The following is a 27,422-nucleotide window of genomic DNA, read 5'->3' on the forward strand; positions in this document are numbered from 1 at the left end:
TTCTTTGTATTTAAATTTCTCAAATAGAATATCAAAGGCTTTGTTAACATATTATATTTTGCTGAAAATATGCTATGATATATAGTACAGAAATAGATGAAATTATTAGAACAGATTTATTTAACTTTAAAGTGTCTATAAAGGATTTTTATACTATTAAGTTGTTTTTGATGAACTTAGTCTTTGTTCTGTATAATTTCAAAGAAATGTATCACTTATTTTAACAGAGAGCATGAGCATCTATGATGATATTGATGCTGATGTGCTGCAAAATTACCAAGAATACAATCTGGCCAACATCATCTACTACTCCCTGAAGGAGTCTACCACCAGCGAACAAAGTGCTAGAATGACAGCTATGGATAATGCCAGCAAAAACGCTTGTAAGCGCACAATAAGGACAGAACTAGCAGTAATGTTTGTGAGCCCAGGGTGTACCTCTGCTGATGTTGCCCAGAGTAGCATCAAAAAACAGGAGCCAGGTGTGGTGGTTCATGCCTATAAACCGAGGCTGAAGCAGTAGAATCCCAAGTTTGAAGTCAACTTAGTAAGACTCTGTCTCAAAATAAAAATACAAAAGGACTGGGGATGTAGTTCAGTGTTAAAGTGCCCCTAGATTCAATCTCCAGTACCATAATCAAGCAGGGGGGGTCGGGGGGGACACCATTAACAATATATTCTCTGCCTTAGAGGGAAATGCATCTTACTTGATAGATTTGCAAATACTGTGCAAGGTAGCCTATGGAAGATATAAAAATACCTTCATAAAATTCTTTTTGAGAAGTCAGTTTGGGAATCCAAGAAGAAACAATCTCTTGAGGTGGATCTATAGCTCAGTGGTAAAGTGCTTGCCTCGCATCTGTGAGGCACTGGGTTTGATCCTCAGCACCACATAAGAATAAAGATACTGGTGTTCATCCACAACTAAAAAAAAAAAAACTCTTAATTTTAAAATGAGCAAGAGGCTAATTAACCAATTATTCTTGTTTGGTTTTATTTTTATTTTATTTTTTTTTTTTGGAAGCTGAGATGATTGATAAATTGACTTTGACATTCAACCGCACCCGACAAGCTGTCATCACAAAAGAGTTGATTGAAATTATCTCTGGTGCTGCAGCTCTGTAAGTAATTACAGATTGTTCCCTCAGAGGGGTTTTTCTGACTCATCACCTTGCATGTGCTTGTTTAGCCTTGGCTGCTTAAAAGTTTTGTGTTTTGTTTTGTCTATTAAGGTTGAAATGATTCATTGCTTAATCTTTTGTCCTTACTCTTAGGATATAATGATTTGATGGAAATGAGATCTCTTTGGTTTATTGTTTCAGTTGAAACAGTCAGGCTTAGTTTCTTCTGTTCAGGGATCATGGTATTGCTAGCTTTCACTTTTCCATAAGTGTTAGGAAGGAGGATATGAATGATTATCATTTGTAAAATCTGTCTTTGATAGTTAAAGCATTATAAGCCATACTTTGTGAGTTATAGGACTGGTTTTGCATAACTCTATAAACCATTGAATAGAGGTAGAGTCCAGGAATTCTTTTTAATTGTTGTTTTCTATTCGAGTACCATAAGATACATACTGCCTTCCTCAAGAAAATTGGTAGAGAAAATTTAGTGATTGTGAAACAAAGGATAAGATAATGGGAATTTTGTTAAAAAATTATTAAGTTGAACATCTACAGTGTGCAAAGTACAATGCTAGGCACAGTGTTAAGGATGTAATCCTCTTTCAAGACATTTATATTTTAATAGTATAAGGAAAATATATGTGTGATGAAAGATGAAATGTATAGCAAATTAACTTTGACTTATTCCATCTTAACCTCCTACTAATTTAAATACCTATGTAATATTTTAGGCCCATCTAACATAGATTTCTCTCTTGAATTAAAAAAGGGTTGAGCTGGGACAGTGGTGCACACCTGTAATCCCAATGACTTGGAGGCTGAGGCAGGAGAATTGCAAGTTAGAGGCCAGCCTCAGCAACTTGGCAAGACCCTGTTTCAAAATAAAAAGGGTTGGGGATGTAGCCCAGTGGTAAAATGCCTCTGTGTTTAATTCCCAGTACCAACCCTCCTCAAGAAAATGTGGGGGTTAACGTTTTTGTATTTGCTTCTGTTTTAAGATAGGGTCTCACTATGTTGTCTAGGCTGACCTTGAACTCCTGGGTTCAAGCAATTTTCCCATTTCAGCCTCTCAAGTAACTGGGACTACAGGTGTATACCACTACACCTGACACTTCACAGGCACTTAAAACAAACAGAAACTGTTTGTAGCATGCGTGGTACAGTCTTAACAGAAAAAAACAGATGTTGAATAAAACACAGGGGTTAGCAAACTGGCCCAGAACTACATTTTTAAAGGATTATAAAAAGTCAGACAATATATGATTCACAGAAAAAATTTGCTGATCTTTAGTACATTATTAAGAAAATAACAGAATCCATTCTTTATAATATAATCATTCTGCATTACTATAAGGGATCCTATGTATTCTGGCCATCAACACTCTTTCCAGTCTAATCTCTTATTATTTCTTGCTTGCTTGAACCTCAATCACTTTGATCTCTTTTCAGGTCTTCAAATACATCATTCTCTTTCTCACCTCTAAAGAAGTGGTTTGAGCTTTTGCCTAAAATGTCATTCTTATTTTCCCTTTGATCTTTGGATTCTTTATCTAATTGCTTCATGTTTATCCTTACCAATTGGGCTAGGGGAATCCTTTCTTTTAGAAAACCCTCCTTCACAGTTTGAGTAAGATACTCTTCTTTGGAATTCTGTGCTTCCCTTTATCTTGGCACTTAACAACATATCAAGAATTTGTCTTTTTGGGACTGAGGGTGTAGCTCAGGGGTAGAGCACTTGCCTAGCACATGTGAGGCACCAAGTTCAATCCTCAGGACTACATAAAAATAAATAAATAAAAGTATGGGTCCATCTACAACTAAACAATTATTTTTTAAAAATTGTCTTTTTATTTCTCTATGCTCCTGAGGCTAGGATGGGACCATGTCCTACAATGGATTGAGAAGGCCCGGGTAGGGAGAGGAGGGGGAGAGAGGGCTGCACTTTGAAGGCCTGGGTGCTGTGTGAGATCATCCAGGGGACTCAAAAGTACTTTTTTGCTCTTGAAAAGGTGATTTATGAACTGTGATGATAAAACTTGTGTAAAAATGAGAATCAGGATGGAAATGAGGAGTGGGGAATTGGGACATAAAACTGAGAATTTTAGGGGGGACAAAATCCAGATAATTGGAACTTGACTATTACTTTTTTACTCTAGAAGTGTAATCTAAATCTTTATTTTAGAAGTTAGCTAATGCAGTCCCAAAGTTGGATCGTTTATGACTGGACTTGCATGTTCTATAACTCACCATTTATGATTCAAAATTGTAATACGTAATTACAAACACATTGATTAGTTAGTAATGAAATTAAATGCGTGAATAAACCATAATATTTGAGGTGGCAATTTGCTAGCTTAAACTATAGAAAAAATAGTAACTTAAATTTGTATGTTCAGTCTTGCCTACTTGCATGAACATGTTTTTCTTCTAACCACAGTGAAATCTATAGCTTTTTATATCATTTAGTTATTTTTAAAGGAATACTTGGGTTAGCATTTATATGATATACTCAAGGTAGCATGTAAAGAAATGGACTATGATTAACTAGCATGGACTGCTTTTTGACGTGCTTGTTTTGTGTTTGTCTTTTTCTTCTAATATAATAACCAGGGATTAATGATCAAGTTCCATCCCCAGATGAGAGGTAAAGTGCACTTGCTCTTCTCATACTCCTTCAGAAAAGAAACCTAGCCAGATAAAACTAAAGCCAGTTTAGCAATAACAAAACTGCTTCTCTAAGAGATTTTAGATGAGTAGGGCAATTTGTAGTAATAGCCAATTTATGGAAGCTAGTGGGCTTTGGGGCGCTTTTTTTAAAAAAAAAAAAAAAAATTTTTTTTAATAAATTGGTTGGTCATAGAAAAGATATGGAAGGAAATAAACTTTAAGGATTTTTTTAATAAATTGGTTGGTCATAGAAAAGTATATGGAAGGATTGAGAATTAACATTATTTTGAGATATCATGTGTAGGTTAGTGAAGAGTGGTTCTCAAAATTTATGGTCAAAGAACACCTTAATGTCTGATTAACAGAAGACAGCTAGATTTTCATCTGGCTTTGTATTCATTTTGTTGTGATGTCATGCATCATGTAGCCTCTGAAAAATCATGATACACTCTATGAATAAAATGAGAATAAAACAAAAAATAACAGTAGTATGAAAATAGTTTTGCCCTTATAAAAAGTTTCCACAGACCAAAATTTGAGAATCACTGGAATATTTTATAAATTCAGTTCTTTATGTTCCAATTAAAATATGTTATCTCTTGACATTGTTATTTTCCCCAAAAAATACTATATGGTTTTTACTTGTTTTTTACTTTTCTTTTTCAGGTAAAGAAGGAAAATTCTCTGAGCTGATTTTATTTTTAGCTTACTGCTGTCTGTCAGAAGAAATGTGGTTCATTGTTTGAATTACTAAAGACAGCAAGATGTTTGTAAATTATCTTACAATAAACAACTTAAGAAAATCATTGTCCCTTGTCTCTTAAGGAAAAATGACTGCACCTTTCAAAATGAGGTGTTAAAACATTAAAAATGTTAGTATGCTACTATGAAATTATTTTTTGGAAGAAATTTAAGAAGCTCTTCTAATTTTACCCGCCTTAAAAAGTCTAGTTTCTTTGGGGCCAGCTTACGAGGGGTTGCACATCACACCTTCAGCCCTGGCTGCCATTCTTTTGAAAAAATTTCCTTTTGCAGTCTTTCTTTCAGCAAAATGCTACTGGAGGCATTTGGTTTTTCTCATACATGGGATACAGAATTCTAGGCATATACTCACTTTATTTATTTATTTCCAGTGCTGGGTGGGGATCAACCCAGGCCTTGTATATGCTAGGCAAGTGCTCTACCACTGATCTACATCCCTGTCCCAAAATAAATTTTCTAATAAAATCCTTTTGTAAACATTAGGAAAATATTTAAGTACGATATTCACATTCATATAACCATCAAGATTGGATGCCTGAATTGAGTTTATGTGCCATGTTGGCTTTGTAGGGCACTTATTTTGTAATTAAAAAAAAAAAATGTGAATTCCAAAAAATATAAACTATATAAAAACATAAAACCTATTCTCAAATATTTTACAATTGATGTATATAACTTTTAAAAACCATTAAAAATGTAAGTGCATATATTTAGAAAGGAGTCAATCATTTTATTTTTCTATCAACTATATTCTTAACAATGAATTGAACATTGATTGAAAAAAAAAAAAATCACTTAGCAAGTGCAAACCTGTAAAGAAATCAGTACTGTACTGCTTCCAACAAAAAGGCTCCCAAGATCTTAAGACCTGTGCCTTAAAATGTCTATTCCATTTGCACATTTAGAAATATTTGTTTGGGTAAAGATTCTAGGTTTGAAATTGATTTCCTTCTGAATTTTTAAAGGGATTTGGCTTTTTCATCTTCCTGCCTCCATGTGACACTTCAAAAGTTTTAAAACCATTTGATATCTGAACTTTGGGATGCTTGTTTTTCTTCTCTGAAAGCTTTTTGTTGTTGTTGTTGTTGGGTTTTGGTGCTGGGGAACAAACCCAGGGCCTAGATAATGTTAACTGAACACATGGTCTGCCATCAGGCTACACCCTCAATACCCATCCAGCCCCCAAAACATTTAGATACCTTTGTCCTCGTTATTGTGAAAGTTTACAATGATCTTGATAAGGAGTCCTTTTGTACATTGTGTTGAATACTTAAGACTTTTTTAGCTATGGAGACTCAGTCAAGAAAATATAAAAACCTGTAGTCCAAGGACATTTTCATCAATTATTTTGTTGAAGAGTTCCTTCTTTCTGCAACTCCTGCTCTTTGGATTTTAACTTTCTGGATTGGTCTTTTCTTTTTGAATTTTCTATCCACATTATCTTTTTTCTTTGTTAAGTTGTTTTTTTAACTTGATAATTCTGTTGCATTTTTTTATTCTTTGTATTTTTAATAATTCCTTAAGATATTTATTTTACATATTAATAATTCTATCTGATGCTTTTCCTGCGTGGTATCTAGTTTTTCTGTTCCAGCGGGTTGGCAAACATTTTCTGTAAAGGGCCGGATGGTAAATATTTGAGGCCTTCTGGGCCACATAGGGTCTCAGCAACATATTCTTTGCTTCTTTTGTTTTGCTTCAGACAATCCTTTCAAAATGTAAAAGGAAAAAAATTCTTCATGAGTTTGACCTGGTTTGCCTGCCAATCTTTGTTTTAAGTTTTCCCCAGATCCTGCAAACTCTTGGTTGTTGCTCATATTCAAAACTGATGAGAAGCTGGGTGTCATGGTGCATGTCTGTAATCCCAACTGCATGCTACTAGGGAGGTTTAGGCAAGAGGATCGCAAGTTCGAGGCCAGATTTCTGAAAATTAAAGGGTCATATTATGCACTTTGCTTCAACTTGGACATTCTACATTAGTAAAGTGCTACCTTTTTCAGCACTTAGTCTTTGTATACTTTGGTGTATTATTAGAGGTAGAATCAATGACTCAAAGTATGTAAATTTTCAGTTACTAATTGTGCCTTGGATAAACCTCATTGGCTATGATACTGCTAGTACTATGCAAAGTACAAACTGTACATTTTAAAACAAACACTGCCAGACTGCTCTAAAAATAACTGTAAAGTTGAATCAACAGTGCATAGGATTGGTTCCCCCTACTCTAAAACTGCTTTTTTTAACAATCCGATGAGAGAAAAGATAGTAATAGCCCATTCATTCATTGTCTATTTTTGAAATTGAGTGTTTTTAATTGAAATACAAATTCTTCCCATCTTAGTGACATCAACTTTTTCATTTGTGTTGCAACTTAAAAGTAAGAAAATTTACGTAACTGCTGTTCAAATGAACGTGCCATCAATTGTTTTTTTTTACTCTACTTTTAAACACCAGCTAATTAACTATGTATAAAGGAAAGCAATACCCAGCGGAAATGGCACTTTTATTAGAAATTCTGCATTTCTCTTAACAGACCCAACATAGGATCATGAGGAAAAAAACTGAACATGGCTTCAGTATGCTTTGCCAACTACACACAAGAAGATAGTTTTTTCTGCACATAGTAGTAGTGGTGAGGAACATAACTTGTGCCCTACTAAGCTGTCTACAGTTACTTGGGTTCCAGTGCCCTTAAAGAAAGCAGCTCTCTATTTCACTGCAATAACTCTTGCAGTAGGTTCCTATTTCCTGGCCTTCACACTTACTGTTTCTAATTTTTTTATTTGAAAATAACAGTTTCATTGAGATATAATTCATCTTGCATAAACTTTGCCCTTCTAAAGTATACAGTTCAGTGTTTTATTATCTTCAGAGTTGTGTTCTTCTCCATTTTATACATTACTGCAAGATGAATTGTTCTAAAAAAGCTTTTATTTATTTGAATACTGACTACTTGCTAGGTACTATGCTATATACTGGGTACTTAACAGTGAATGAGATGAAAACAGCTCCCACTTTCTGAAGAACACAGAGAAAGAACAATGATTTTAGCTTTGGGCATTAATTATATTAAGGTGTATACAGGAAATCCAGGCAGACATTGGTTATTAGATGCAGTGAGCCACACCAGTACGGCATTCAGGAAAAATGTGAGATAAAGTGTTATATTAAAGTGTCAGCTTTATAAAGCCAATGATTAAAACCATTGGGGTGAGTCATGAAAAGAAAACAAAAACTTAACAAGCAGGCAGAGGCATTATAGGACAAAGGAACCCTTATATATTACTGAAGCCAGTGTTCTCCCTTTGAGAGAAGGAAGATATAAAGCTGACACAGAAGGAGGAAAGGAATGTGCTGTTTTAGATTTCAATTAGTGATATCAATATGCACTTAGGACATTAAATACAACATATGTTCCATCCACTTCAAGGTCCCTAAAGCAAAAATGTCACTGTGCTAATGGAGGTCTGTTAGCACTCACATCTTTATTCATAGATAACTATTCCTCACTAAAAAGAACTAAGCCCCCTTAAAGAGATGAGGCCCTTCCAAGGAAAGCACAAGGGGAGCCTAGAAAATCAAGTAAGGAAATGCCCAATGAATGATAGTGCCATGGAACAAGAATATGGCAGTGGTGCTGGGTGTGGTGATGCTGATTAATCCCAGGGACTCAGGAGGCTGAGGCAAGAGGATTACAGTTTGAGGCTAGCCTCAGCCACTTAAATTTGAGACCCTGTCTCAAAATAAATAAATGAAAAGAACTGGGGATGTAGTTAAGTTTTACAGTGCCCCTGGGTTCAATTTCTGGTATGGAATAAAACACAAAAACCAATACCATGGCTTGTATAGGCTCCCACTGGTCAAATAGGGGATGATTTAATCATCAAAATAACTGTGATAGATTAGAACACATTCATATTGAATTAAAAAAAGAATTTCTGACCATATAGTGATATTAGAAAAGGTGGGAGAACTTTTCTTTATAGAAGACTGCCTGGTAATAAATGGAGAAGAAATGATCAACACTTAGGAAAATCAACACTTTGCAAAAAAGAGATCAGAAAGCTGCCATAAAACCACGGTCATGAAGAAGCAGGTTTTGTTTTTTGCAGTGCTGGGGATAAAGTGCTCTACCACTGAGCTACATCCCCATCCTGGGGCCTTCTTTTCTGGTACTGGGGACTGAACCCAGGGGTCCTTAACTACTGAGCCAAATCCCAGCCCTTTTTTATTTTTATTTTGAGACAGGGATGCACTAAATTGCTTAGGGACTTGCTAAGTTGCTGAGGCTGGCTTTGAATTTGTGATCCTCCTGCCTCAGCTTGCCAAGTGGCCTGAATTACAACTGTGAGGCACCATGCCCAGCCAGAAGCAAGTTTTTCGGTCTGAAAGTATCATTTTACAGATTAATTTTAAAGTAAGAAAAGGTGTCTCTACAATGGTGAGATCTGGCAGGCAAAAATTACAAGTGATCGAATTTTGTTACTAATAACGGGGCAATGTGACTTCCCTGATGTGGAACAGCCCACTTTTAATGCCTGGTCAATGTAGGTGGCTGAGGTCCAGGTCCCTTTACCTGACTCAGGACAACTTCAAAGTGCCATTTTAGCTCTATAGCTCTCTGTGGGATTGGCTTAAGTGTGGGCTGTATGTAGCCCATGGTCTCCCTACCCCCCCAAATCTTGCTTCTTCCCTTCTGTTCTCATTCTTACATTCCAGTCCTCATTCTTCTTTCCTCTCTTCCCATCCTACATCCTGCCCTCCTCCCTCCCTTTCCTGTTTCCTAGGTGGTGACTCCAAAGGTGTCTCTGCAGGTTAATCTACATCTCAAAGACTGCCTCCAGGACTGTCCAACTTGGGACAGTTTGTACTTGGGGGGCCTAAGAGAGCAAGTATTAAGATGGGATTTTGAAGCTGGCTCACCCACCTGGCTGGCTCTAAAGATTTCAGCACTGGTGAGGGATGGAGCACAGATATTCCTTGCATAACACAGCAGTTCCCAAAGGGAACTTTCACCAGTGATGAACTGGTATCATATAACAATGAAACTAGCTGGTAATAATGTGTCAATGCACTACATATTCTAGAAATGTGGGAATCACAAGATCCTAAAATTCTGCTGGGTGTAATCCCAGTGGCTCTGGAGGCTGAGACAGGATCTTGAGTTCAAAACCAGCCTCAGCAATGGCAAGGCGCTAAGCACCTCAGTGAGACCCTGTCTCTAAATAAAATACAAAATAGGCCTGAAAATATGGCTCAGTAATTGCCCCTGAGTTTAATCCCCGGTACCCTCCAAGACTGCCCCCCCAAAAAATGATCCTAAAATTCTAAAGATCAGGTCACAGAGCTCAATTGCTTACTGGTTAAGTCAGGTGAATGCAATTATCATGATATTAAAAATAGGAGGTAGGGGGCTACGGTTGTGGCTCAGTGATAGAGTGCTGACCTTGCATGTGCGAGGCCCAGGTTCAATCCTCAGCACCACATAAAAATTAATAAATAAAACAAAGGTATTGTACCCAACTACAACTAAAAAATATTAAAAAAAAAAAAAAAAAAACAAGAAGGTAGGGCTGGGAACATGGCTCAGTGGCTAAATGACCCTGGTTCAATGGTTCAATCTCAGTATGCACCCCCTTCCAAAAAAAAATATATATATATACACACACACACACACACACACATACAAATGTATGTAATGGATATATGAGCTGGGCTTGCCCAAGGAGTTATAGAGATGGTTGACAGACAAAGAATCCCCAGGTGAAATAGACAGTAAATAGTAGACTACTTGATAGGCATAATCAAAATAATTTAAGAATGGATAACCAGGTGGTTCACAGCAGTCACACCAATAACTAGCCATGATCCCTTATATTGTTTCAAAATCCTAGTCACTTTTCATCCTGAAACTCCATGACCAAAGGAGAGGATCTTCAGGGGGAAGGACACTGCAACACCAAATGGATAAGGTAACAAATGATTTCCCGACACCTTGCCCAAAGAACTGGCAGCCATTTACTCAGGTCACCAACCACTGGAGGGAGTACCCACATGTTCTGCAGTCTGCTGAATAGAGGGGTTAAGGTAAGAATGAAATTAGGCTATGCAGAGTCTTTGTGGACCCCACCTGCCCCTCTCTTATAATGGGGACATTTGAAGTCAAACAATCCCTGGAATCTTGGCCCAAACCCAGCTCACACTGGATCTCCTGGGTTTAAGGACCCACTCAGTGGCCAATTCCCTGATTTCTGAATGGAACAGATGTATGGGGTGTTGGCACAACCACCCATGGTGGTTCTTGACCTGTGGGGCAAGATGTATGAGAGTTGAGGGGCTGAGCAGATGCCTTTTGGTCTTGCCTTGGATCTGTGTTAATTCCCCTACCCTCTGTCATCATATAGTCAATGGGTTTTCTGTTGGTTGGATGAGCATAAAACATCATCTGTCTTCACTGACATGATCATGTTAATCATACTAGAAAAATAAGAAGTGGCTAGTACTTTAAAGGCTACAATAAAAAGCATGTGTTTCAGAGGGTGGGAGAGAAACTCTATGATAAAGATTCAGGGGGGCGCTGGGGCAATGGCTCAGTGGTAGAGTGTTCACCTAGCATGTTTGAGGCCCTGAGTTCGATCCTCACCACCACATAAAATAATAATTTAAAAACATTATTTAAAAAAAAAAAGGATTTAGGGGTCCACTACCTTAGTAACATTTTTAGAGGCCTAGTGACTCTCTTTGATAAAGCGCACTATGTACCCCCAAATGTGTAATCCCAGCTGCACCTCAGAACTTGACTATATTTAGAGTTAAGGCTTTTAAAGAGATAAAGTTAAGTAAAGTCATAAGGGTGGAGACCTGACCTAATGGATTAGTTGTCTTATAAGAAGAACAGATATGAGAGGTGTGAACACAGAGAAAAGGCCTCATGAGCCACTGAAAAGGTAGCCCTCTACCAAAGGGGAAGGCCTTAGAGGAACCAAACCTACCAGCACCTTGATCTCGGACTGCCAGCCTCTAGAACTGTGAGGTACATGTTGTTTAAGCCACCCTACTTGTGGCATTGTGCTACAGAATCCCCCCCCCCCTCATTCTTTAATACTTTCCAAGAAGACCAAGTTGACCATACAGGGCCTGTTTGATCCTGGAAAAAGCAGCCATTTGTTTCAGTAAGAAACAGACACATATTCTGAGTTTGGATGTGCCTTTCCTGCTCAGAGTATCTGACTAATGGTGTCTCATCTCATGCTACATCAGCCCAAGGGACCCATTTTATAACAAAGGAGGTGTGAGAGTAGACACAAGGCAATGAAGTCCACTGGTGATGTCATACTGCACCACAAAAGCTATGGGCCTGGTAGTGCAATGGAGTGTTATTTTGCAGGCACAACTAAAGCAGCAGCCCACAGGCAGTACCTCACGAGGTGGGCTACAATCCTCCAGGATGCTGTGTGCACTTTAAGTCAATGACTTTTCTGTGGTGTGGGTATCTCAACAAGGAGATGACAGGGGCAGAAGCTGGAGTTTCAAAGTGACCTACTTGGGAAATTGTTCCTGTTCTTGCAACTTGGGAAATTGTTCCTGTTCTTGCAACTTGGGAAATTGTTCCTGTTCTTGCTGTTTCCAAAAGGGACAATGCTTTTCCCAGGGAACACAGCAGCAGTCCTGTTGAAATGTTAGTTACAGTTGTTTCTTGGGTACCTTAGCCAAGAGATAGCAGAAACACTCAGCTGCTTTTATACTACAGGAGGCCAAGGAGGAATGTTTGGCATGCAAGGGGTGTGTCTGTGTGCCTTTTGGGACTCTTCAACTTTGAAGGTATATTGACAAGTTTAGCTGCCACAGTTTGAAAAGGACATCGAAACCATGGAACACCTACACATGAAGGTCTGGGTTATGCTCAGCTAAGCCACTGAGACCAGAAGTGAGAGAAATCTAGAATGAAGGGTAGAGGGAAAAGCCATGAGTATCAATTAAGGCCTATCTGTAGCAGTACGGGCTGTAACTCATCTCCCAGGCTGTAACTCATCTCCCAACCTTCCACTTTAACAGTTTCCCCAAAAGCCCCACCCCAATCCTGGAGGAGGAGTTCCCAGATTTATACCAGGAAGTGGACCTGAGGGAAGATTGTGGTGAACATCATCATGACTTGCTCAGCATCCTCAGGTCTGAAGGATTTCAACCTCCCTTGGAACAGACTCAGTTCCATCAGCAACTTGGCCTCAGATCACAAACTCTTTTCCCTCACACAGTAATCTATCAACATGGGAATATTAAGGTACTTGTCCTGACTCAAGACAACTCTGAAGGGTCACCTAAGCTTCAGCACTCACTCTAGGACTGGCTAAGATCTTCCTGACAACACAAGGCAGTTCTGCTTCCATCCCTTCCCTCCCACAGGTGATGCCAGAGCACTCTTAGACATACCCAGGCTTACCTCTCTGAGTTGGCTTCCTGGAGAACCAAATGTGCTGCATGGAATCATACATATGGTCATACAGGGGACTATGCTTGTTTTGGGGGAAATACATGCTGAAATATTTCAGGGTTAAGTGTCCTGAAGTTTGTGACTTACTTTCAATTTTTTCTGGGGAAAAACTTTTGTACATATAAGTACAAAAATATAAACTAATTGTGGCAAAAATGTTAACTGGTGAATCTAGATGAAGTGTATACCTGTGTTTATAGTTAGTTTCAAAATTAAGGAATTGTTCAGCATTATCAAATAACTACAAAATGGTCAAGTAAGGCTAGGACTGAAAAGCATCCCAAAGATTTGACATCCTGACAATCTTGGGGACAGAAGTGTGAATGGTGGAGTTTAAGGTCAACATTATGCTACCTCATACCTTGCTCCTTCTATGAAGATTGTCATTTGAATAAAGTACCATGTTTTCAGAACTTCTGGGTTCTCAAGACTTGAAAACTGAAATATTGCTGGGTGTGGTGGGGGCATGCCTGTAATCTCAATGACTCAAGAGGCTGAGGCAGGGAAATCAAAGTTGAGGCCAGTTTCAGCAACTTTGTAAGACCCTTGCTCAAAATAAAAAAAATAAAAAGGACTGGGGATATAGCTCAGTGGTAAAGCACCTCTGGGTTTAATCCCCAGTACCAAATAAATAAATAAAATAATAAACAAATAAAAACTTGGATATCCATTATGTTCAAGGTTCTGGAATAGTTCCTTGTAGAAGCTATATGGAACTATTCAGAAACAATTTATTGAGGGAAGCTACATAAACTCATACTAAATATTGTGTGATATTGAAGGGCATATTTAAGAAACCAAGTAGATCAGCCATTACAAACTGGCTACTCACAGGCTAAATCCAGTTTAGCTCTGGGATTAGTTTGGCTGGCAAATTAACACTTTAAACTGCATCCTAAATAGGCTGGGCCTGTTGGTGGGCACCTGCTGTAAGAAGTTCCAGGTACTTAGGCAGCGGAGGCTGAGGATCATTTGTGCCTAAGTGTTTGAGGATAGCCTGGACAATATAGAGAAACCCCAATTCAAAATAAAACAAAATTTTTGTTTTCAATATTTAAAAACCAAGCTATTTATTTCAACACCCCCATTTCCAGCATCTTGGAATGATCCAGCAATTACTCAGCTGGGCCTCGAAGAAGGCTCTGGGGGCAACCATTCCCAGCACACTGCCTACATCATGCATTTATGGTACTGGTTTGTCCTTTGTAGGAAACCTACCTATACCCTAGGTAGGTCAGAGTCTGGGGATCCTCAAACTGGCAAACCCCCGCCCACTAGCAGCCCACCTGTTTTTGCGTGCGTGTAGCTGGGAAGCTGTATTGGAACAGAGTTGGGATCACAATGAGGTGAATGAGGGCAGGAGTTTTAGGTAGGGATGAGATTCCATTTTAAAAAAGAAGAAATAATAATAAAATATTGCTTGTCACTGCTTTTGTGGCGTCCCCATTAGTTGGGCACGGAGCGTGCTGAACAGTATATACTTTATTCAAACCGCACAATGGCAAGCAGCACTTGTATTTATTTTATGTTTTAGCAAAGGCAAGACCAGATTAGATCTGCGTATGGGCAGCACCTGAAATTCCCACGTCCCTAACTTTTAACACTGAATTCTCTAATATAAACACCACGAGTATCAAATGTCTAACATTCCAACGTCCTATACCAGCTCCCTCCCTTGCCCCTTAGAACACCAACATTCCCTCTTCCTCCTAGCCAGACCCCCAGAAACCCCTCAACACCTGCTGTCCCGGGTGCATCCTCCACCTTCTCTCAACACGTCCGCTTCCGGCCCACTTTCAGGCCCGAGAGTCGATAACGAGCCCATCGCGTTGCTCCCACGGGGCGGAGCTTTCTCATCGGCGCTACCGGCATTCATCTCGTACTGCCTAGCCCCGGCGGCCGTCCAGCGGGAGGCGGAGCGAGTCCAAAATGGCGGCTCTCAGGCTGGCGCGCTCCGTGCTGCTGGGGCTTTGAGGTGGTCGCCGGGGGTCGGGGGGACGATTTCCCCGCCGCGGGAGCCCCAGAGAATGAATCGGGGGCTCTGCTAAGGTCAGGCGGCGGGGCTGGAGAGAAGTGGCAGCAAGGGCTGCGGTGGTGTCCACGCAGCGGGATGTGCGAGAGTTACTCCAGGTCGTTGTTGAGGGTCTCGGTGGCGCAGATCTGCCAGGCGCTGGGCTGGGATTCGGTGCAGCTCAGCGCCTGCCACCTCCTCACGGACGTGCTGCAGCGATATCTGCAGCAGCTGGGCCGGGGCTGCCATCGGTACTCTGAACTCTGTGAGTACCGGGCTGGGTGCGGGAGGGCTGCCCCGGCAAGTCACGAGTGACACCTCAGCCTCCCCGTCCCTCTCTCGGCGTCCCCGGGGTTCGCGTTCTGCACGCGGCCCCGAGATGTGCCACCTTCTCGGCCTCCGATGCCCCTGGGCTTCCCCCGTCCCTGCAAACTCAAGTCATCCCTTGGGTGTCTCTTCCTCATCCGCTAACTTCCCGCCACCAGCCGGGGAGCCGGTCTCCGCTCCCAGCTCCACACCCCTTACCTTGCTCGGCTCTGAAGTGTGCCTCGCTCTTTCTCATTGTCTCCTGTTTGCTGTGAGTAGAACCATCCCCAGAATGCCCTACACCACCTCTTACCTTGGTCCTTTTCCTCCTTTGCCCGCAAACTACTACAACTAGTTGTCACAGGCGCTCCGTCTACCGGCCGTTTCTTACAAGACTGGCCATTCTTGAGCTCCTAACTACACAGACTCGTTGACAGCTCTTCTACGTTAGGGACACTGCCTCTTCTTTCTGTATATGTCCCTTTCACAGACAACATCTCCACTTATTACTTCCCGAGGCCGACTTTGTCTTTTCTCTAATTAGATTAACTTTTATAGCTCAGTGATCCATTGGCTTTCTCCTTTCTGTTTCTATGTCAGTGATTATCAAAGTGTGGTAGAGGGATCATAGGTTATTTGAGAGCTTCTCAAGGTAATCTGGAATACAGTATTTATGTATTTTAAGTGAATGTCTGGAAGTATCTGGAGCTAGTGTCATTTATTATTTTGGAATCATTTTGTTGATGTGTGAAGCATGCATATGAATACATCTGTTGGAGGAGCACTCATTTACATATCAGGTTATGATTATTAACGTGGCAAATTGGAGAACTAGATGAAGTGTTTCAATGAATATTTTGTTACCATTAAACAATTGATACCTATAGATATGCTGTACTTCTGAGGCCCCAAGATTGATTCTTATTTCCGTGGTGCTGCCAAAGTAATCTGTCTATAACACAAATCTGATACTATCATTCTTCTTATAAATACTAAAGTTGCACTCCACTAATTACAGGTTAAAAATCTAAACTCCTAATATCACATAGTACTTTTTGAGAGCCAACATTTCTCTTATCTTCTGCCACCCTGCCATACTAATCTGCAACCATGCTGAGCTACCTGCCTTTTCTGAAACATTTTAAGCTATCCACTCTTTTATGCATGTTGTTTTGCTAGAGCGTCCTTCGCACCCTGGTCCATCAATAATACTACTGAGATTTTAAGGTTCGCTTATCACTTTTCTAGGAAACTTATGTTATCTGCTCTCATAATCCTGTACATATTTCTGTTGAGTTTATTTAAACTCTTGTCTTGTAAATGTCTGAGTATGTCTCCCCTTCTCCAGAAACAAATTGATTGTATTTGTATTCTGTAACCTAGTATACTGCCAATATATAATAGGCACCCAGAAAATATTTGTGGAATAAATTAATGAATGAATGCTTCACTATCATAATAGCTATTGTGGATTTCACCTTTTGAATTTGTAAAATTTTTATTTTTTTGAATGCTTGATTTCACCAATACTTCTAAACTGGGAACTGCAAACATTCATTGTTGTCTTGTAAGTATAATACCAGTAGATACTCTCCTGACCTTCACTTCTTTCCTTTCAGGACCCCCTCAATGATCCTTGAGTATACAGTTACCATTGGGGCAGATCCAGATTGTATTTTTGCTACCAAGTTTGCTATATAAGGACAGATGTTATACTTTTAGGTACTCAAAATATTCCCTGAATACATAGTTACGTTTTGTAATTTATATACAGAACTAGAATATGCGGGGCACTTCATGTTATTAGGGATTCCAAAGTCATTGAGGATCATTGTAACACTGTAATATGAACCTTATTCCTAATTATCCATTTTTTTTCTAGTCAGTTTTCTTCATTTTAGTGAGAATGTGATTATCAGGCTCATTATTCCCCATTGTGGTTTGTTGACTTTAAAAATGCTAATTCAGATATATGTACTAGACAGACATTTTTAGGTTCTTTTTTCATTATTATCCTTATTTAAAATAGAATTTGTAACCTTAAGTTACCACTGGGCAATCTTGTATTCTACCTTACTTTAAATCTTTTTTTTTGACAAACATTGATTGACTACTACTATGAACTAAGCCTTGTGCTTTGTGTGGGAACAGATTACAAGGCACAATCTCTAACATGTCAACGGAAACAAACTGATAGTACATCTTCCTTAAAAAATAAAAAGTTCTCAAGTTAAAGCAAGAAGTGGAAGTTATTAATTCAATAAATAATTTTTAAATTTTCCTAAGGTGACAGTTTCTCCAAGTATTCAGGAGCAGATTTTTTTTAATGTATTATGTTATGTGTGAAATATGTGTACAGGCAGCGAAAGCAAATGCTAAATTTTAAAAAATGACTTCAATACTAGTACTCTCAATTATTGCATAGTATAGGCAGTAAATGCAAAAGGAGTAGGAGAAAGTAGAGGTGTTTGTGGGCTATGGGTTCACAGAAAAGATGAAATTTGAGTTGAGCTATGTGTGGTTATATAAAGGTACAGAGAATTCTGGGTTGGAGAATAGCATAAAATAAGATGTACAAGTGAGATTAATAACAGTACCCAATAAGGTGACCAGCTTGACATATGCAGCTAGTCATTTGGAGAATATTCAGGGAAAATAGCCAAAAGAGTGAAATCGGGTTATAGAGGGACTTAAAAGCTTTATAAGAGAAGTAAAACATGGTAGAAAATGTTGCATACTTTAAATTGGAGGGGGGGTACTGTGTTAAAAGTGATATTTTAACAGAATCATACTAGAGATGAAGTGCAGAAGATATTCAGATGGGCAGAATTTGAAGATATAGCAGTGCTCCCCTTATCTGTATTTTTACTTTTTGTGATTTTAGGTACTCAGGGTCTGAAAATATTAAGTGGAATATTCTAGAAATAACAATTTGTAAGTTTTAAATAACTTTTATCAGACTATCTAGTTATAATTGTTTTATTTTATAATTAGTTATTGTTTAACCTCTTTTAATGCCTAATATACAAATTAAACTTTATCATAGGTATGTATGTATAGGAGAACGTAGTATATATGGTATTCAGTATTATATGAGGCTTTAGCATCTACCAAGAATCTGGAATGTATACCCAAGGATAAAAATCTGACATCTATGGCAAGAAGAAGGGTGGGGAGAGGGAAACACCAGAAGTTCTTGAATTGAGGCTGCATAGCATGTGGAGGAATTTGTGATTCTATTTTTTGATTGAGAGTAATAATGACTTTAATAAGGAAGTGAAGTACATGTCTATGTTCAGTAACAATAATGATATTTGTATTTTATTTTTTACACATGACAAAAGTAACCAATATTGTAGAAAAATTCAGACTTCAGGTGTTTGAATTTAGAAATAACTCTTCTGCTGGGCACAATGGCTCACCCTTGTAATCGCAGTGGCCCGGGAGGTTGAGACGGGAAGGTTTCAAGTTCAAAGCCAGCTTCAGCAATGGCGAGGTGCTAAGCAACTCAGTGAAATCCTGTCTCCAAGTAAAATATAAAATAGGGCTGAGGATGTGGCTCGGTGGTTGAATTCCCCTGAGTTCAATCGCTAGTACCAAAAAAAAAAAAAGAAGTAAGTCTTCTATTTCAACCATACTATTCCTCTTGCTGCAGCTTCTACCTTTTTGAGTTGTTAACCCTCGACTGGATGTCTTTTCAGACTTTCCTGTGTCCTGTGAGCACATGTTTGTCTACTTCTTGCCAAATTTTGATTCTTCTTTTCCACTTTACAGTGTGATTTAATCTCGGATATATTGAGTCTGAGGTATTCATAAAAGATCTCAGGTAAAAATATTCTTTGGGGTCTTTGGAAATTGAGAACTGGAATTTTCCTAGAAGTTTTAAAAGAATTAGGAACCTTCAGTTCTGCTAAGGTAGGAAAAAAGTTCTGCTATTGGCATAGGAAAAAACTGCTTTTGTAAAGAAACTATTATCTAACTTTTATCTTTTTGTTCCTATCCATTTTATGTAATGTCTTTGACTTACACTTGAAAATTTATATATAAATTACCTTTATGATCTAAATCCTTCCTTATAAATATTCTTGGACTTAAAAAATTGAACTGGGCACGGCGGTGCATACCTATAATCCCAGCAACTCAGGAGGGTGATCATAAATTCGAGGCCAGCTTCAGCAGCTTAGCAAGACCCTGTCTCAAAATTAAAAAATAAATAAATAATAAGGGCTGAGGATGTAGCTCAGTACTTTTCCCCCAATAAAATAAAAAATTTCAGTGATTTAATTCAACACATATTTATTGATTACCTATCATGTACCAGCCACTGTTTTAGGATCCAGAGATGCATCAGTGAATAACAGAGAAAATGTTATAGGCATTTGCTTAGTCAACATAGCATATTAGCTATTTCATGATAAAAATAATAATAGCAATATTTATTGGACATTGACTTTGTGTCAGCCACTGTTCTAGACGCTTTCAACCATCTGTAAATTACTTTTCTTTTTTTCTTGTGGTATTGAGAATCAAACCTGGGTCTTGCATATGCCAGGCAAGCACTCTACCATTGAGCTACATCTCTGGCCTTAATAAATTACTTTTTTTTTTTTTTTTTTACATATTGGGGATTGAATCCAGAGGTACTTTATCACTGAGTACATCCCCAGTCCTTTTTATTTTGAGACAGGATCTTGCTAAGTTGCTGAGGCTCTTGCTAAATTATTGAGGTTGGGAACTTGCCATCTTTCCGCTCAGCCTCCTGAGTTTCTGGGATTTTAGGCATATACTGCCACACTCAGTTTGTAAATTACTTTTTATGTTTGTTGTCTGCTATTTGTATAATTTTCTGTAATGCTTTGGTTGTTAAATTACATTTAAAATTCACTTTGTAAGAATCAGCTTTTTATTATTTAAATTATGTAATGTTTTGTTTAAAAATCTATTAAGTTTTTTCCAGTAATTAGGTTTTAAATACTTAATATATTTGACTCTGAGCTATATATGTACTTAATACATTTTTATTAATATTTTTAGAAATGTTCATGTAGTTTAAAAAAACTAATTTGATTTGCTTTTTACTCTGTTTCAGATGGTCGAACAGATCCTATTTTGGATGATGTTGGTGAAGCTTTCCAACTCATGGGAGTTAGTCTACATGAACTAGAAGACTATATTCATAATATTGAACCTGTTACTTTCCCACATCAAATCCCTTCATTTCCTGTTAGCAAGAACAATGTACTTCAGTTTCCTCAACCTGGAAGTAAAGATGCAGAGGAAAGAAAAGAATACATTCCTGATTACATGCCACCCATTGTATCTTCTCAAGAAGGTTTGTGGTTGTTTGTTCCTTATATATTAGTGACTATATTAATGAATTTTTAATCTTTTTAACTTTATATGCTATGCTACATATAAATTCTAAAAATGCAATCAAAATATTTTAGCATTTATTTATAACTTATTCTAACCCTTAAACTAACAAACATGGCACTTGGCATCCCAAGTTTTCTCTTTCCTTCCCCCTGGCCCCTGGCGCTTTTACTTAGAGCATTGGTATAATCAAGGTTATGTCTAATGAGTTATCTTTCGCCTTTGTAAATATTAAGTAGGGGAGAAAAAATTTGACCACAGAGGGACTTTCAATAGACGTTTAAATTGAGAATGGAATGTTAAGTAAATTAGAGAACCTTTAAAACAAAAAGAAAAATTGGTATAGCTCTTTTCCTACCCCCTTATTATTTTTTCCATATTTTTATTGGTGTATTATAATTATATATAATGGCAATATTTGTTGTTACTTATTTGTAGATACACACAATGTAACAATATAATTTGGCCAGAATCATTCCCCAATGTTTCCTCTTTCCCTCCCTCTTGTCCCCTGGCCATTTGTTCTATTCACTCTACTGATCTGCCTTCAATTTTCATGAGACCCACACCTGCAACTTTCTTTTCCTTTTTCCTTCTAAGCTTCCACATATGGAAGAAAACATACAATCTTGATTTTGAATTTGGCTTATTTCACTTAGCATAATGTTTCACATTCCTTTCATTTTTCTGAAAATGGCATAATTTCATTCTTCTTTATAGCTGAATAAAACATCATTGTGTATATATACCATATTTTCTTTACCTATTCATCCACTGATGGATCCCTAGGCTGGTACCATAGTTTGGTGTTGTGAATTGAGCTTCTACAAACATGGGCATGCATGTGTCACTATAATGTATCAATTAATTCTTTAGGATAAATGTCGAGGAGTGGTGTAGCTGGATCATATGGTTATTCCATTCCTAGTCTTTTGAGGAACCTCCATACTAATTTCCATAGTAGTTGTACCAATTTATTATCCTATTAGCAGTGTAAAAGTGTTGCTTTTTCTCCACATCCTCTTTAGTATTTGTTATTGTTTGCATTCTTTATAGCTGCTATTCTGACTGGAGTGAGATGAAGTCAGTGTAGTTTTTATTTGCATCTTCCTGATTTCTAAGAGTAAACATTTTTTCCTATATTTGTTGGCCATTTGTATTTTTTATTTTGAGAAGTGTCCATTTAGTTCATTTGCCCATTTATTAATTGGGTTATTTTTTCTTCAGTGTTAATTTTTTTTAGTTCTTTATGTATCCTGGATATTAATTCTCTGTCAGAAGAATAGCTAGCAAATATTTTCTCCCATTCTGAAGGTTTTCTCTTCACATTCTTTATTGTTTCTTTTGCTGTGCAGAAGCTTTTTAACTTGATACCATTCCATTTATTAATTCTTGATATTATTCCTGAGCTCTAGGAGTCCTATTGAGAAAGCCCTTGCCTGCACTTGTATGTTGGAGTGTTGACCCTGTTTTCTTCTAGGAGTTGCATAGTTTCTATGGTCTAGGTCTTTGATCCATTGTGAGTTGACTTTTGTGCAGGGTGGAGAGATAAGGATCTAGTCTCATTCTTCTACATTTGGATAACCAGTTTTCCCAGCAGTATTTGTTAAAAGGATTGTCTTTTTTTCCAATATGTTTTTGGCATCTTTGTCAGGATCAAATGACTGTATCTGTGAGTGTTTGTCTCTGTGTCTTCTGTTCTGTACTATTGGTCTATGTATGTATTTTTATGCCAGTATTATGCAGTTTTTGTTACTATAGCTGTGTAGTGTAATTTGAAATCAGGTATTGTGATGCTTCCAGCATTGTTTTTTTGGCTTAAAATTATTTTGACTCTTCTGGGTCTTTTGTTTTTCCAAATGAATTTTAGGACTGTTTTTTTTTGTAGTTTTGTGAAGAAAATCTTTGGTGTTTTATTAGTAATGTAAATTGAATGCCATTGTTGTATACTAGGAACAACTAATGAGTTGTGAATATTCACTGATACTATACAGACTAATCTCTTTTTTTTGATGGGTATAAATGTTTATTGTTTTGTCAGAATTGTTGAATATAAAATATTGTATGACACTGTATAATCATCATCGCTGCATTAATGGATGTTCACAAGTATTAAGTGCATCCTAATCTTGCACAAAAGACAGTTTAGTAATAAATGATGTTTAAATAATACCAGCACATTAAAAAAAAAGAACAGCTCCACATAATGATACACCCACTTTTTTGCAAAAAAAAAAAAAAAAAATTGGCATAGAATCTCAACAATTTCCCCAAAATATAGTAATAGGTAGTAATCAGTGTTAGTGGTCAATCCCATTGCACAGTTCAGTTCTTCCTGCATGATTTTTCATCATGTTGATCATTAAGTTCACTTAGCTTCTAAAAGAGTTACCTAAGTAATTTGTGGTCTCCAACTTATATTGTATGTGTATGTATATCTTTTTATTAAAAAAAAATGAAAAAGTTGCAATTTCTTTCCATTTTAAAAATTCTAGAATCACATGTTTACTTCATTAATGTAAATGATAACAGAAATAAATCTTACTTATGACTTTTTTATTGTGATAAAATATAAAACTGACCATTTTAACAATTTTCAGTTGTATCATTCTGTGACATTAAGTACATTCACATTCTTGTTGCAATCATTACCTTCATCTACCTTCAAAACTTTTTATCTACTCAAACTGTCCCCCTTCAACATAAATCCCCATTCCCAACTTTTCTCAGGCCCTGGAAACTGTCGTTTATTTTCTGTCTCTATAAGTCAATCTTTCTTTCTTTCTCTTTCTCTCTCTCTCTCTTTTTTTTTTTTTTTTTTTTTTTTNCTGGTCTTCTTATGTTTTATTTTGCATTTTGAGACAGGGTCTTGTTAAGTTGCCCGTGCTAGCCTGGAATTTGAGATCCTCCTGCTTCAACCTTCTGAGTTTCTGGGCTTATAGGCATGTACCATCATGCCCTGAAGTATTTTTCTTTTTGTGACTGGTTTATTTCCCTTAGCAGCACATCTTCAGGGCTCATGTATCAGAATGTTCTACCTTTTTAAGGCAGAATCATACTATGATATAAATATATTCCACATTTATTTATATAGTCATCTGTTGATGGACATTGTTTGATTCTACCTTTTGGCTTTTGTGGAATAATGCTGCTATGAGTATTGGTGTACAAATATCTGTTCACATTCCTGCTTCCAATTCTTTTGAGTTGTTAGATCACATAGTGATTCTACATCTAATTTTTTTGTTTGTTTTGGTCCTGGGAATTAAACCCAGTACCTTGTGCATACTAAGCACATGCTCTACCATTGAACTGCACCCCTAGCCCCATATCTAATTTTCAGGGAACCACTGTAGAGTTCTCCACAGCAGCTGCACCATTTTACCTTTCTACCAGCAATGCCCAAAGGTTGCAGTGTCTTGCAATTCATTTTTTACAATTTCTTGTTCCACTTAACCAGCATTTTGAAGTGTTACCTAAATTTGTTTCATTGATTTGATTTAAATTTGCTTAAAGTTGTTTTACAGTCTATGTGTCCATGTTGCCTCATCTGAGAAACTGGGAAAATATTGGACCTAAATTGTAGAGCTTTGTTGTGGATTGTTGCATCTTAGGCTCAGTGAACTGGACTGAATAGTACTAGTGCTGTAATTCAGTCTACTGAAAGTGAAGCTTACCCATGCTTGTTAATAGCCATGGGAGATACAGAAAGAGCTCACTATACCTTTTGGAATATTACTGTAGTTTTCTGGCTTAAGCTCTTGGGAAATAGATGCTTCTCAATACCTTAGATTTCTCCACTTTAGGTTTTTGACTGAAGCCAGGAATAGTACCCCTCAACAAATGTTCTTGAATTGAGTTAGACACTGTGGTTCCTGCTTACTGAAATTCCTTGCTTCTCCTATTCAGTCCTATTGGAAATCTAAGATACTCCTAAGTCATCCCCAACTACCTTTAGTAACTGCTTAAAATTCTGCTTACTCTCTGAATTTATTTGTATTTATAGCCTCTGTTACTGTTATCTTTGAGAAAATCTTACTGTTTAAATTCTCCTATGTAAAGTTGTTCTTTTAAAACCCCCTACTACTTAATGTTTTGATCTTAGAAACCTACTTTTTTTACAACTTCTTTAAATTGAAATTTATTTACTTTAAAAATGTGACAAGGGCTGGGGATGTAGCTCAGTGGTAGAGCACTTGCCATATATGCATAAGGCCCTGGTTTCAATCCCCAGTACTGCAATAACAACAATAACAACAGCAACAAAATAAAATTAAAATGTAATGAATGCATTTAAAAACCAGTATTATCAAAGGAGGATTTCTTGAGCAGAGGTATGGTAGTAGGTGGATTGAAAATGACTAATTTTTTCTCTTCTAGAAGGCCATGAATGTCAAGTGGTCTTGGAATTTCCTTCTTTGTTGCTGCTGTTAAATATGATTTATTAAGCATTCTGTATCTCTTAATAAAAGGAGTGCTAAGTTATCAGTCTAGTGATACATCCTGTTGTACTTTGAGATTTAATCTTGTATGGCTCTGAATATTTTTGCTGGAAGGCCACTTATTAGTACCCAATATCTGTAATTTTGCTAAGAAGAGATGAAATCGAATGCTAAGAAGAAAGTTGAAGCATAGTAGAAGAAATTTAAGAAAAGATACTAATAAGTAATTGGCACATCAGTGATTCTTAGAATGGCATGACATCATGGATTTTGTATCAGTGAATTAGGGCAGAGGTTGTGGTTCAGTGGTAGAGCTCTTGCCTAGCACATGCAAGGCACTAGGTTTAATCCTCAGCACTACATAAAAATAAATAAATAAATTATATATATACACGTGTGTTTGTGTGCGCTCGCGCGCACGCTTGGGTGTGTCTAGTTTAACAACTAAGACTTCTGTGTGTCATCAAATGACATGATTCAGAACTTTGCCTTCTTCATGTTAAAAATTTTAATTCACATTCTGTGTGCCTTTTGGAGCCTTCTAAATCTATTTTGTGGTTTGCTTATCTTTCGATCTACTATTTAATAGTTACATTGTTAATATTTGGGGTTCTGGGTGCTTTTTTTTTTTTTTCCCCTGGCTTCTTAAAAAAACCTGCACTCATGGGTGGGGGTATAGCCCAATAGTAGAGCACTTGCCTAAGAAGCACAAGGCCCTGGGTTCAGTCCCCATTGTGCATGTGTGCAAATGCATGCACAAGTATGTGCGCATCCATGCACACACACACACACACACACACACAGAATTGGACTTAGATGGACAACATTGGATTAATTCTTGTTGTTTTTTGGCACTGAGGATTGAACCCCAGAGTTTCATGCATGATAAACACATATTCTGCCACCGAGGTATAACCCCAGCTCCTAGATTAATCTTAGTCCTTGTTTCGTGCATACATTCATCATTGGTCCATGCATAACCTGCACTTGTTTACTAACAGAGTTATGTAAGTATTTTTAATACTGTATTAAACCCTATCAAACTGACCATCCAAAACCAAAGAAAACTCTTAGATAATAATTTACTCATAATCACTTGGCTTTTCTTGTTTTACTTTCATAGCATGCAAGTATTACACAATAAAATTCTCATAAGGTTAGGGTTATCACATTTAAATGCTGCCGAGATAATGTAACTATTATGTTGGATAGTGAGTGAATGTGAGAAACAAAAGTTTAAGATTTTAGATATAGACTTGTGGGCTGAAATTATTATACTACAGTAAATTTAGGAGTTTATTTTTTGTATTATTTGCAGCAAAAGAAGAATCTTATCTAGATTTTTATGTTGTCAGACATACTGGTGCATACCTGCAATCCCACCAGTTTGGCTGAGGTAAGAGGATTCAAGTTCAAGGTCAGCCTGGGCAACTTTGTGAGACCCTGTCTCAAAATACAAAATAAAAAAATAAAAAGGACTGGGTTAATAGTTCTATGGTAGAGCAACTCTGGATTTCAAAAAATAATAAAGTTTTTATGCAGTATACACTGTAATTATTTTAAAGGAGGAATACTATAAGCTTGAGAACACTGTTTTCTTTCCTTCCTTTCTCTCTGTCTCTTCCCTTTCTCCTTTTTTCTCTCCCTTTCCTCCTCTCTTCTCTTTTCATTGTCTATTTGTAAAATGGGGTCTTATGTTGCCCAGACAGGTCTCAAACTCCTGGCTCAAATGATCCTCTCTCCTCAACCTCCTGAGTTCTGGGGCTACAGATGAGTGCCACCCTACTCAGTCTGATTTTGTTATTTCAGCTAACACTTATGGATGATCTAAGGAGCAAAAATATTGCTGATTCATAAGATACGCATGTGGTTTAGAAAGATACAGTAAGTGGCAGGCAGTACAATAAGATGCTTATCAAAACCTTTTCCCTATTCTTGGGGAAAAGATATAAAATGCAACCTTGTGGTTACCATTTTTTAATATAACCACACAAGTCAACTTAATAAATCATTTACAATCTGAATTTTTTTTTTATGGGTACAGCATGTTAGAAAGCTCCTAGTATTCTGATCAGTGGTGCAAAGGGTGATATGTACAGAGGTGAACAACTTTGACAATGACATGGTTCACCAAGTTCTTTATTTTCCTTTTATTTCCTTACGGGTCACAGGCAGGGCCAGATTTGCTCATAAAATATTATTAGTAGAGTACTGTCTTGGGACTACCTTCTTATCAATCATTCAAG

General features: G+C 37.4%; 2 protein-coding genes and 1 long non-coding RNA gene across 5 annotated transcripts in view; 2 read left to right on the forward strand and 1 right to left on the reverse strand.

The window, feature by feature from the left end:
* Atp5f1c (ATP synthase F1 subunit gamma) overlaps window positions 1-4,594 on the forward strand; it is a 19,847-nt gene extending 15,253 nt beyond the window's left edge. The window contains exons 7-10 of one of the 2 annotated variants that reach the window (XM_015495191.2): window positions 228-383; window positions 1,025-1,121; window positions 3,735-3,768; window positions 4,458-4,594. In XM_015495191.2, the coding sequence (XP_015350677.1) occupies window positions 228-383; window positions 1,025-1,121; window positions 3,735-3,741 (260 nt within the window). In that variant the 3' untranslated portion in view covers window positions 3,742-3,768; window positions 4,458-4,594. The remainder of the gene's footprint in view (window positions 1-227; window positions 384-1,024; window positions 1,122-3,734; window positions 3,769-4,457) is intronic. The other variant, XM_015495192.2, reaches the window with a different exon arrangement.
* Window positions 2,328-14,995, reverse strand: LOC125619558. The gene is made up of 2 exons (XR_007351091.1): window positions 14,784-14,995; window positions 2,328-6,476 (listed from the first exon to the last, which is right to left on the reverse strand). It is a non-coding gene; the product is annotated as an uncharacterized LOC125619558 (long non-coding RNA).
* The window catches only part of Taf3 (TATA-box binding protein associated factor 3), a 172,795-nt gene continuing 160,317 nt past the window's right edge, over window positions 14,945-27,422 (forward strand). Inside the window, exons 1-2 of one of the 2 annotated variants that reach the window (XM_015495193.2) lie at window positions 14,945-15,320; window positions 20,451-20,693. In XM_015495193.2, the coding sequence (XP_015350679.2) occupies window positions 15,155-15,320; window positions 20,451-20,693 (409 nt within the window). In that variant the 5' untranslated portion in view covers window positions 14,945-15,154. The remainder of the gene's footprint in view (window positions 15,321-20,450; window positions 20,694-27,422) is intronic. The other variant, XM_048812652.1, reaches the window with a different exon arrangement.

The sequence above is a fragment of the Marmota marmota genome, unplaced genomic scaffold (assembly GCF_001458135.2).
Source record: "Marmota marmota marmota unplaced genomic scaffold, marMar, whole genome shotgun sequence".
Classification (NCBI taxonomy): Eukaryota; Metazoa; Chordata; class Mammalia; order Rodentia; family Sciuridae; genus Marmota; species Marmota marmota.